The 12,503-nt window shown below is 55.8% G+C and overlaps 1 protein-coding gene across 5 annotated transcripts; it reads left to right on the top strand.

The window, feature by feature from the left end:
- Window positions 1-7,272: 7,272 nt before the first annotated feature.
- On the top strand, window positions 7,273-11,896 carry UCK1 (uridine-cytidine kinase 1). 5 transcript variants are annotated; one of them, XM_065878796.1, is made up of 7 exons: window positions 7,273-7,463; window positions 7,824-7,983; window positions 8,836-8,932; window positions 9,080-9,222; window positions 9,313-9,407; window positions 11,136-11,184; window positions 11,707-11,896. In XM_065878796.1, exons 1-7 carry the CDS (start codon window positions 7,356-7,358, stop codon window positions 11,886-11,888), a joined length of 834 nt encoding a protein of 277 aa, XP_065734868.1. In that variant the 5' UTR covers window positions 7,273-7,355; the 3' UTR covers window positions 11,889-11,896. The 5 variants fall into 5 exon arrangements, with proteins under 5 accessions (XP_065734868.1, XP_065734869.1, XP_065734867.1 ...); XM_065878797.1 differs by having other exon boundaries at window positions 7,356-7,436; XM_065878795.1 differs by having other exon boundaries at window positions 7,356-7,436; window positions 7,782-7,983.
- Window positions 11,897-12,503: the final 607 nt, after the last annotated feature.

Genomic DNA, 12,503 nt, shown 5'->3' with positions numbered 1-12,503 from the left:
TGACCGCCTGGATTGCCCGCGGCTGTGTCAACAGGCGGCTCCACGCGCGCCCCGGCGCTGGGGCCCGAACCTGCGGGCGCCCGCCAGCCTGGCCGCCTCGGCAGGACCCGCGCCCGACGGCCCCCCGGGGAGGAAGCCGAGTTGGAGGCGGGTGGGAGGAGGGAAGCAGCCCAGGCCCAACTGGGAAAGGGCAGGGGGAGACTGGGGCAAGCCGGAGAGCATGGCTGGATGCATCTGTGGCCAGGAAAGGCCTTGGGGATCCGAGTTGTCGAATCCTCCCTTTTATTTTGCCCAGCAAGACAAGCCAGAAATACAGATTGTCATATGAAATCTCCTGGATTTTAAAACAATGTGTGTGAGACTTCTATTCCCTGAAACTTACCAGACTGGAGAACTCAAAGCAGGTCTCACTCCAAACACCGAGAAATGCTAGACTACGTAGGCAAGCCAGACGGCAATTTAAATTAATGGCGGAGCTCCCAAGATAGTAAGGGAGATCCCCAGGGACCAAGGAAGACAGCCTGGAGGGGATGGAGGCGGGTGCTGTCTGTGCATTGTGGTGGGTTAGTGGTCTCTTAAGCTGTTCTAGGCTTAAGTTTTACACCCAGACGTGGACAGGAGATGAAACCTTGGGTCTGTGAAGCAGGGAGGTGGGATGAAGAGTGATGAACACAAAATAAATCTGCCCATGGCTCACGGAGGAGACGAGGAAGCTGGTCTGGAGGAAACAAGGTCTCCCTGGGAATTATAACCACAGGCCTATTCCTCACATGGGTCTGGGGTTCAAGTTCAGCCCGTTGTTGTGGTCCAGAAACCCCGACTTTAAAAATTGACATTAAAAAAAAAAAAAAAAAGTGGCTCCAGGAAAGAGCGCTGGGATTTCTCCCAAGCAAAACTACTCTGGTGGGACAACCCCCATCCAAGATGACAAGATTCCCACAGAAAAAGCGCCCTAAACATAAGTGCACAACCCCCAAAGGCAAAATGCACAGGCAAACAACTCACCATGAGAGAGAGTCTCCAGAAAAGGAAGCAGGACTTGATTCTGGGCCAATCAGTATCCAACTGGGAAAGCAGAAACACCTGGAGTATTTAAAAGAAACGGGACATTTAACGCAGGGAGCTGGCTTTGGTGATGACGGAAGAGGCAAAAGCTAAGCCGGAGAGAGTGAAACAACCCAGAGCTTAGCCCGAGGAGGGGGAGGATGTTACACACCACGGGCAGCAGGGTGGAAGGGGGCCACCCTGGGTGGGTGCAGGCAACAAGGGGGTGCATTGTTTGAAGACAATAATAAAACTGGCTAAAAGCTGCTCTGCTTTTAACCACCATGGGACAGTAGTTCTAAACAATGTCAGTGACAAAATACTCCTCCCTGCAAAGAACATTTTGTTGCTCTCAGTTCTAAAACCATTGCTGTGGTACTCATTTCCTGTGCTCACAGAAAGCCGGCAGTCAGGACTTCATTCTTGTGGCAGAAGACTGGAAGAATTCTCTCCTGGGATTATGACCAGCCCCAGAGAAAAGACCAACAGACGTACAGAAATATCAGGGTTTCCTCAATGAACGTACCCAGGCAAACAAACCTCACCCACACACTCAGAACTTCTAACAATCTTTCGAGGCCCCTGCTCTAAAGTATCAACAGGGACAGGGATAATCCACCTTAGATGGGAAGAAAAAATCTCATCGAAAGAGACAGAAATAAACAAATGGGAAGAGTAACCATGAGGAAACAGAGGTGATGCAGGTATTTTGAAGCTCTGATGTTGTATATCCCTTCCAAGAATCCATAAATTCAATCACACGAGAGAAAACCTCAGACAAACCACAGCTGGGCCGGGGGTGGGGGTGGGGGGCTCTGCAAAGCATCTTGATGTCTTTACTTTGCACGGTTAAAATTTTCATTTGGTTCTTTTAAAATCTGCATGTTTTTCATGACGTCTTTTCTGTGGTGATGCACTCTAGTCCATGTGCTTTCTCTTCAAATGGTTTTTAAAACTTTTTCTTGGAAAATAATTGCAAGCTCAGAGACAAGTTTCAAGACTGGGACAAATGAGCCAACAACGCCGTTTCCAGAGCATTTTTTGCCAGGACAGAATCCAGTCCGGGATTATGTGTTGCATTTAGTTGCCATGTTTTCAAACACTTTTATAGACCTGGTTTTAAATCCTTTTCAAATCACTGTAGTTTCTTAGATGCGATTCAGCCCATTTGCCACACCTGCTGACTGCCGCACAGTAGGGGGGTTTCTTCGTGGCCTTCAGCAACACCATGATTTCATGGTCAGCAGGAGTTAACTTCTAAAGGCACCGTGTGTGTACCGCACGTGTGCCCTGGGGTATGAGGCAGGTGGCTTCTATGGTGGCTTCTAAGGAAGTCACTGGCTTGGACCATCTTTTATTTCTCCACTTGGGGTTTCTGCACCATGTAGGTGGCCCACGTGCTGTCAGGCCCAGCGTTTCACTTTCTGGGAGAGGACTCTACTCAGAGCCATTGGGGTAGCAGTTTGCTTCAGTTTCACAAAAGCACAGACCCTTTCAGGCCTGCACGGAACGCAGAGGGCCAGTCCCAGAACCCTGCTGCTGTGTGTGGAGCTGTGGCTTTGACTCCCACCCCCCAAGACACAATCTGCTCCCGGCTCCTTTATGGGCACACGGCAATGAGGACCTTTTTCTCTCAAGGGCCTGGATACCGTATTTACCTTTCTTGTCTTGGAACGGGACGATGATGCAGTCCTCCGTGTCTGGAGCGTGTTATCTGTGCAAACACGCTAGCTCAGCTATCTTGACTGGAGGTCCATTTGCGGCCGCAAGCCTTGGGCGAGCCATGTAATCTCTCTGCTCCTCAATTTCCCCATCAGGAAAATGGGCTTGTTAAAGTAAAACACAAACGAAGACCAGCCTTGAAAGTTGCCTGAGCAGACAAAACCAGTTTTGTAACCGAGCAGGACCCTACGAGGTCTTCCCAAAGAAGACCCCCCCCCACACACCCTAACCCCGCCATGTCCTCCACCTGCGTCTTGGCTGTAGAAAAACGTTAGCTTCCTAGGCCTTCCCCAAGTTCCAAAGAGCAAATTTAATCAGAGAAGTGAGAAAATGCAGAAAGGAAAACAGTCAAGCAAAACAAAATAATAGTTTAGCCATTAAACAAAGTCAAGGACCTTTAGTTCCTCCTCAAGGGCTACAGTTAATATTCTGAGCCACGTCCTTCGAGCTGTTTTGCAGATACTGAAAGCCTGACCAGGTGGAAGAAGTTAACTGCATGCTGCCCACAAGCACGTAGACCCCAGACCGGTTGGAACCAGAAGGCTGACGATGTTGACTCCTGATGACCTCACCACTAACCCATCAGAAGAATGTCCACCAGCTGATCACACACCCCACAGCCCCCCTCCCTCACTCTGTCTTTAAAAACCTTCCCTGAAAGCCATTGGAGAGTTTGGGCCTTTTAAGCGCTAGCTGCTCTGGACTCCTTGCTTGGCACCTGCAGTAAACGCTTTATTTTCCTTCACCGCAACCCAGTGTCAGTAGATTGGCTTTGCTGTGTGCGGGCAAACAGACCCCGGTTTGGTTCGGTGACAGCTTACCTGTACACATAAAGTTTAATTTAGCTTATTTTGCAAGAGTAACTTGACCGGGGTCATTCCTTCCTTCTGCCTCTGGAAATCGTAAGCACAACTGAAACTGTTTCCGCAAACTGGTATGAGGTAACCAACTCCCTATCATTTAAGGAAATCCTAACATTATAACCAATCATGGTGAAGAATAAACGGTCGCTGCCTCCTCACGACACGAGCTGCTTTATAACAACGTACCCCGAGGCTTAGTCCATGTTTTGAGAGCTCTTGTTTCGAGACCTGTCTTTTCCACAATCGACTTTTACTAATGGCCACTTTGGTTATTCTTGGGTTTACTCCTATTTCTGCCCTTGTGACGGATTGTGTGAGGCTTTACTGCTATTCAAGGTATGTAACCAAACCTTGTGTAACTTTGCACTATCTAGCCATGGCCATATCAGACCAGAAAAGCAAACACTAGAATACAAAACCACGGTCTTCCCTGGGTGAGGGGTTACAGCTGATCTTAGTTTTATTTGTGTGTGTGTTTGGGCCTATGCATTTTCTGCAGTGAGCATCCGTTACACCGCGATTGGGAAAATAGCAACAAATACTCTTAAAACGACGGGCACCTGGTCAGCTCTTTAAGCGCTGAGCGCCAGCTGGTGTTCAACAAAAGCTTAAAGACCTGAGGGGAATGAACTGACATTTTTGCAGGCGGCGGGGCTGTCTCAGGGGATTGGGGGAGGGGGGCCATGTTGGAAAGCTGTGTTTCCTGTGCTCCTGTGAACTTGACCTGGTGGGGGGATGGTACAGATGGGAGCAGAGAAGCCCAGCATTCTGCCTCACCTGGTTCTGAGAAAGCCAAACCTATGAGTCTCAACCCCCATTGCTCATTCAGCAACAACGGGTGCTTCCTGTGCGTGGCAGAGAGATTCGGCAGCACAAGCCAGCCGCCGCCCTGCCCTCATAGGGCTCAGCTCTAGGGACAAACGTCAAGCCCATGACTGCAGAATCTGCTATGTAATTGCAACTGTGTTCCATGCTTTCCGGGGCTGCAGAGAACACTGACAGGGGCTAGCCTGGTCCATCTGGGGAGGGGCCGGAGCATCCTCGGGGTAGGGATGGTGGGAAGAGTCAGCCAGGCACAGGGTGGAGTGGAGGGTCTAGGAGGGTTGTCTGGGCCTGGGGCCTGGTGGGAGCGTATAGGGTTAGATGAGAGGGGGTTGGGCATTGGCTGGTGCGCATGGGAAAGATGGGCTCCCTTTGCTATCCCTAAGAAGTGGCAGGCCTTGGGGGGAAGCCCCCAGAGGCCACAGCATCAAGAATACAAAAAGTAGGGCTTCCCTGGTGGCGCAGTGGTTGAGAGTCCGCCTGCCGATGCAGGGGACACGGGTTCGTGCCCCGGTCCGGGAAGATCCCACATGCTGCGGAGCGGCTGGGCCCGTGAGCCATGGCCGCTGAGCCTGCGCGTCTGGAGCCTGTGCTCCGCAACGGGAGAGGCCACAACAGTGGGAGGCCCACATACCGCAAAAAAAAAAAAAAAAAAGAATACAAAAAATAACGGGAATTCCCTGGTGGTCCAGTGGTTAGGACTCTGTGCTTTCACTGCTGAGGGCCCGGGTTCAATCCCTGGTCGGGGAACGGACATCCCGTAAGCTGCGTGGCACGGCCCACCCCCAGAAAAAAGTGTCAGCATTAAAAACGGAAAGAATACAGAAAATAAGAAAATATAGTTAATATAATTGGCCCCGTGAGGCACGGATGCCAAATAGACAAATACACAAAAGAAGAAAACACGTGGCAGGCGCCCAGCACCCGCTCCGGGCCAGGCCTTGCACCAGGCCCTTTGCGTGCCTTCCAGCATGGAAGCCTCACCGCGGTGTTTCCCTGCTGAGAGTTTAGCTAAGCTACTCCATGGTACTGCCGCCCTGGCATCCAGTTTGTTTGGCGAAGCGGCCTGCAGAAGCCGCACACTGACAGTACGTCCCTTCATACACGCGCATGCCCTAGACGCAGCCTGTGGAGTCACCAGCCAACGTATGCTCCTGTGTTCAACAGTCTCCCCTGCCTGTATGCCTTATGCGCCCCTGAGATAAGACCCAAACCCCGCTCTTTCGGCCTGAATTAACCAATCCAGCCCTAGCCTGGGAACCCCAGAGCAACTCCACCCACAGACCCTGATAAAGGAATATGCCCCAGGGCCTGCCTCTCTGTCTGCACTCTGCCTTGACCTCTTGTGTGGCCCCTTGAGGCATGCCGTGTACCTCCTCCAAGACCTGAGAGTAATAAACTTTTCTACTTCGGTTTCTCTTGTGGTCTGTTGTTGAATCTCTGCCCACCATCAGATTCCTCAAGCTCCACTCACACATGTTAATTTCATGAAGTCCTAACACTTCCCCCATAACATCTGGGAAGTAAGGAAACACCATGACCACATCACTGCCCGAGGGCAGAGGCAAGGTTTGAACCCAACTCTAAACCCAGAGCCAAGTGCCTAAACTTGCCTCCCCCGAGGTGAATGTGTGAACAGCCCTCCCTGTTTTGAGCTTCTGCGTAAGTTCCTCTCAGGTAGGGGGTGGCTTTCTCATGCCCATCCAGCCGCTCCCTCCTCAGCTTCCCTCTGTCCAGGTCCACAGGGCTCAGGAGGCCCAAGTTCCTTTGTACCCTCTCCCCACCCCCCTCCGCCATCAGAAGAACCATCCTGTAACCCTTCCTGAGGTGGGTTAAGGCCTCTGAAGTTGCATAAACAGTGACTTCGCCAGATGTCTGCGCATTAGTCTCTCCTGCATCATATTTCAACGTCATCAAATATTCATGGAGTGCTCACAATGCATTAGGAGCTAGACCTGCAAAGAGAGACCTGATGCCTTGGGGAAACATGCAGTTGGAACAGGTCGGTGTTTGCCTCCTCTCTGCCGGGTACTGGGGGCACAGGTGGAATCCAGCAGACAGGGCCTCTGTCTTCTTGGCTCACACCCTGTCTAATGCTGAGTCTAAAAAGTCATTCCATGACTTCTGCCCACCATGTCCTGGGAAGGTTGAGGAGGCCAGGAACTTGTGCTAGAGGCAGCACTGAGGCTCTAGCGGGGAAATGGGTGGGTGACACGATCAGGGCAGTGTCAGGAAACTCGGGTGGCCAGCGTGGAGGCTGGGCTGGAGTGGGGGTGAGCCGAGGCGGCGCTAAGGTTGTGCCCAGGCAAGAGGCGTGGGACCCGGGAGGTGGAGGCAGGGGCGGGGCACAAGGGGCAGGTGCATAGGGGACAGCGCGCTCTCGGGGTGACCGCACGCGAGGAGGCTGAACCCGTTCCAGCTTCCGACCCGGGTCACAGGGCTCAGGAGTCTGACTTTGCCGGTGCGGGCGCTGGCCCACGTCCCCACCCCGGTCCTGCAGTCCCGGGGGATCATTCCGACAGCCCCAGTCAGAGGAGGTGTGTCTGGAGGGAACCTTCCCGGAGGCCGCCCGCCGTCTGGAGACTCCTGCAGCCAGTTGCGATATTGAGTTGCTTCTGTCCTTTGCAGCAAAAGAAAAACCTGGCATCGCCGCAGCCGGTCCAGCTACCTCCGCAGCCTCCCGGAGCATCGGCCCAGCCCACGCATGCGCGGCGCCCACAGACGCCAGGGACTACAACTCTCGCGGTGCCCCGCGCGCGCCTGCACCCCCGCTCCCACCGCGCCGCTCGCCTCCCGGAAGTGGGGCTCCGGGGGGGCGTCTCCGACCTTTGCGCTGGGGCGGGCCGGCAGGTTTGGGGGAGGCTGCGTGAGCTGGGAAGCCGATGCGGGCGAGCGGCGCTGGAGATGGCTTCGGCTGGAGGCGGCGACTGCGAGGGCGCCGCGCACGAGGCCGACCGTCCTCACCAGCGGCCCTTCTTGATCGGGGTGAGCGGCGGTACCGCGAGCGGCAAGGTAAGGGGCTGGGCGGCGCGGCGGGGCCTGAGTGTCACGCTGGCCCCCTGGGACTCCGGCCTCCGTCCAGAGACAGACCCCAGCCCCTGGCTGCCGAGGTGCCCCCTCCCGGGCGTGGGCTGCGGCCACGGCTGGCCAAGCTTAGGCCGGGGTGCAGGCGGGGAGCGGGGCGCTGGACCTCGGGCCCCCCCCCCCCCCGCAAGCCTCCCGCTGGCCTGGCCTCTCGTGGCCAGGGCCCCGAGGCCTTCCCGCCAAGCGCAGCCCCACCCGTCACTGGCTGGGCTGTCACTGGCCTGCCCGTTGGAGCGCGTGGGTCAGGGTGATCGTCTCCAGGCGGGGATCCTGTCTGTGTGTTCCCAGTCAACCGTGTGCGAGAAGATCATGGAGCTGCTGGGACAGAATGAAGTAGACCACCGGCAGCGGAAGTTGGTCATTCTGAGTCAAGACAGGTTCTATAAGGTCCTGACCACGGAACAGAAGGCCAAGGCCTTGAAGGGACAGTACAATTTCGACCATCCAGGTAGAGACCCTGAGGGTGGGGAGGGAGTGGGGAAGGAGGGCAGACCACGGAGACTGGGTCCAGGGCTAGACCTGGACAGCAGGAGACCTAAGTGGTTCCATGAAATCACGCAGATAACCCGCGGTGGAGCGCCCTTCCCGCGCTCTCTGGGCCCTGGGTGGCCCTGCCGGAGCTCCAGGCTCCCCTGGAGCCAGTCAGGGAGTCTGCCTTCAGAACCACTTCTCTGCCACGACTATGGTCACGGAGAACGCCATGCGTCTTCCCACGTTAAGGGTCCTCTGCACAGACCGCGTCCACTGTGGCCTTTCATTCCGCCACCTGCCCTGGGGCAGAGTCCTCGAGAGGCCAGCAGTGGAAGCAGTGGGTAAACAAGAACCAGAGGCCTTGAAGCTCTGTTTCCTGGTCTGGTCGGGGGCCGGGGGAACAGGTGGAGATGGGGTGGATGAGGAGGAACAGCCAGGCTGCCCCTCCCTGCTGCTACTAGAAGATTCCACCCAGTGGCTGGCTCCCATGTTCATTCCTTTCCAGGGGACACATGGGAAGGTCTGAGAAGCGTCAGTCTGTGTTACTTCCCAGAAATGGAAAGAAGCAGACGCCTAGCCCACCTACCTCCCAGGGCTGGCCGATCCCTGGGTGGTGGCACTGCCCAAGGGCAGCGAGGACAGGTCCACCCTGTGGTTTGCAGAGGGCCCTGCGAATGTAAACTGTAGGGGGCAGCTCCCAGTCCAGCTGTTCCTTAGGGTCACTGGTCGCAGCAGCACCCAGCTGTGCTGACCCCAAGGCAGAGCGAGTCCCCTGCGGTCCCCAGCACCAGGACACAGGCTTGTCTTGCCTTTTGTTCCATCCCTGCAGATGCTTTTGATAACGATTTGATGCACAGGACTCTGAAAAACATTGTGGAGGGCAAAACAGTCGAGGTCCCAATCTATGATTTTGTGACCCACTCAAGGTGAGCGGGTGGTTCTTGGGAGGAGAGGGCTGTGCGCTGGGGGCTGGTGAGGACACCCCCCCCGCCACCGCGATCTGTCCCCAGCACGGAGTCCACACCCGCGGGCTGAAGCTGACGGCAGGGCCCCTTCCTGGTCTCACCCTGCAGGTTAGCGGAGACCACGGTGGTCTACCCCGCAGATGTGGTCCTGTTCGAGGGCATCCTGGTCTTCTACAGCCAGGAGATCCGGGACATGTTCCACCTGCGACTCTTTGTGGACACTGACCCTGATGTCAGGCTGTCGCGAAGAGGTAAGGCGGATGCGGGCCTCTCTGCCCCTGGCCGGCCCGGCCACGGGTCCCGGGGGTCTGAAGGTCCCCACCCTGCTCCTGTCGCCACAGTTCTCCGGGACGTGCACCGTGGCCGGGAGCTGGAGCAGATCCTGACGCAGTACACCACCTTCGTCAAGCCAGCCTTCGAGGAGTTCTGCCTGCCGGTACCGCCTTCCGCTTGCTTGGGGACCTCCTTTTCTCCCTTTTCAGAAGGACCCCCGGTGCCCCGTTCTGTGAGAGCCAAGCCATGGATGGACGTGGTCTGCTGTATAAATGGAGAAGTTAGCTTCTTGTACCCACGTTCCCGAGGAGCCGTTCTCAGCTGTGAATGTGTCCTCTGTTCTCCGCATCACCCCTTCCCCACTGCCTCCTCCTCGCCGCCTGGCCCCTCCCCGCAGGCTTCACCCCTGGCACCGGCACCACCTCCCTCCTGGCCTGTCTGCATTTCTCCAGGGCGCTGCTTCTCCCCTGACCCACACTGTGCATTTCCTCCCCCCCCTTAGAACGGTGGCCTCCACAGGGGCAGGGATTTTTGTCTGTTGGCTGCCAAAGTGGTGTCTGGCACACAGTAGGTGCTCAGAAACTTCATCTGTGCCGTGTGTTTCTCTGGGCTGCCTTTGGCTGGCACTGGAAGGCTGGCCGGCCTATAGAGGAGGAATTCACTGCTTGTGGCCATCTGTCTTCCTCCATCTCACAGTCTTCACTGTCACTAGATAGGACTTGCGTAAGGATTTAAAGGGGAATTGAACAATATTTTGCTTCTTAAAGGGAAAAATGAAGCACAAAAGAATTAGAACCAGGATTCCTGCTTTAGATAAACAGGACGAAGGAGTTCTGTTTCTGCTATTTCAAGAAAACATTTTTTATTTTACACTCATGTTCTCTGAAGTTTCTGGAAAGTGATCAGAAAAGTAAATTGACTGTTTTGCAGTCTCTCTTATTTACAGAAAGACATTTGGCAAAGTAGGTCGTTTACGGTAAAAATCCAGACTCCAGATGTGACCGGGGGCCCCTGGGTGGAAGCAGGACCACTCTGGGCCGGACCCTCCATCTCTCCCTCCCCTTTACCTGTAGCCACACAGCGAGTTGACGAGCTAGCCGTGCACCCTGCGTCCCCGAAGGGAAGACCTTTCTCAGCTCTTTGCTGGGCTCCACCCCTCCTGCCCCCCACAGCCCACTGTCCACAGCCCCATGGGAGGCAGCCCTGGCCCTCTTGCGCTCACGTCTCCCGTGGGTCTCCATCGCCTGCAGACACAGCTGCCCCAGGACTTGGTCCCGCCCGCCCCCGTGGCTAATCTGTGTGACAGGCCTCCTTGGCCCACATCCACACGCTGGCGACACTCAGCGGTCTGCAGGTCTGTCTCTGGGCCCAGACCGTTTCCTCCCTTGCCTCCCTCTGCTGCTTCGGATTCGGCGCCCTCAGCAGCATCTGGTTGGGGTCCCTCCTCGGTGGTGCCACAGGGTGCCCAACAGGGAGTGAGTTCCTCGGCGTGGGAGCAGATGCGGGGCGGGGAAGGAAGGGGAGCAGGTCCTCGTGTGCAGCCCTGCTGTCACAGGGTCAAGAACCCTGTGTGTAGTGGGAGGGTGCCCCACTTCACTCGGCCCAGAGAACCAGGTGGTCAGCACAGAGAACTGGCCCCTATAGCAGTGCTCATGAGAGACAAGCATCTCAGAGACGCTGGGAGACAAGTGCTGTTAGAGCTTGTCTCAGCTCACCTTCCCTCACTTCTGGGGTCACCGTCTCTCACCTGGTTGACAGATACCCTGAATCCCTGCCCCACCCCCCATCTGCCATGACGGGCCCGGGCTTGCTTCCCTGCATCTAGCCCCAAGCAAGCTGAAACCATCTGGGGGACAGATCCTTACGAGACTTTCCTTTTCTTGCCTTGCAGACGAAGAAGTACGCTGATGTGATAATCCCTCGAGGGGTTGACAATATGGGTAAGGACCAGGCCTGCTGGCTGCCCCCACTCCTCCCAGGACCATGAAGCAGGCACTGCCCATCCTGTCGTGGTTACTGAGACACCCCCAGCGCGTGAAGCCTGTCTGTGTACATCTGTGGCACAGGTTTCAAATGCACTTGGAAAAACAGTTAACACGTTGTACACGTTAAACTGACAAAATGCATTATGTCAATTATATCTCCAGGAAGCTGGTGGGGAAAAAAATATATGTATGGAAAACTGACAGGGAGTCACTCATTAGCAGAAGGTATCTTAACCAGAGTTAGTTAACAGAAACCCTCGCCAACCGAGCCAGGGAGGTTTTATTGTGCTCAGGCCCCAGCGTGCACTTGTCTGTCTGCTGAGACTCAGCGCCACACAGATGCTTCAGGGAGGAAGGCTGTGTGCTTCACCAGTAACGCCAGGTTGGCGCTGGGCGGGCATCCCTCCCGGCGTGTCGCGATGGGGAGCGGGGCAGCTGACCCTGCTCTGTCTGTCTGTCTGTCTGTCTCTGCTGCAGTGGCCATCAGCCTTATCGTGCAGCACATCCAAGACATCCTCAGCGGCGACATCTGCAAGTGGCATCGCGGAGGGTCCAACGGGCGCAGCTACAAGAGGACGTTTCCTGAGCCGGGAGACCACCCCGCAGTGCTGACCTCTGGCAAACGGTCGCACCTGGAGTCCAGCAGCAGGCCCCACTGAGGAGTGGGGTGCTCCGCTCCCGCGGGTCCAGAGATGCCCCCCTGCCCCTAAACACGCAACCGTGGCCGGGGTGGTGCTGGAGTCCAGGCGTCCCTCGCTAATTCAGCAAACCTGGACGAGTTATTCAGACTGGGTCTGACAGGACGTCTGCAGGCAGCCCTGACCTTTCCACCCGCTTCTTCGCATCACAGAGGCTTAAAGGTCTCTCTAGTTACTGAGAAGCGCCACAGAACGTGTGGTGAGCGAGTCACATGTTTGGGGAACGTTGAAGAAATAGCCCGGACGCTGTGATTTTGACGGTGAACCCACAGCAAGAGAGACTAGTATTATCTGGTTCACACACGTGTAACTGAAAAGTGTGAAGACGTAACTCTTCCTTTTTATGTGTTATACAACCACATGTTTTCTGTTTTAGTCCCTCTCCTGACACCATGCTCGCTGTGACCTAGTAACCCAATATCATGACCCACCAGCAGGGTTGTGCTCCTGGTACACGAGGGGCCGCAGACAGGCTTCCTTCCGGCCTGTGCTCGGAAGGCAGAGCCAGGAGGGAGCCCTGGGGAGCAAGCTTTTCCTTAACCAGCACCAAGCACAGGCGAGGCCCCCGCTTGCCCA

Source organism: Phocoena phocoena, chromosome 6, assembly GCF_963924675.1.
Source record: "Phocoena phocoena chromosome 6, mPhoPho1.1, whole genome shotgun sequence".
In the NCBI taxonomy this organism is placed as follows: Eukaryota; Metazoa; Chordata; class Mammalia; order Artiodactyla; family Phocoenidae; genus Phocoena; species Phocoena phocoena.
The sequence above is the reverse complement of the archived record's forward strand: the minus strand, read 5'-3'. Positions and strand labels throughout refer to the sequence as shown.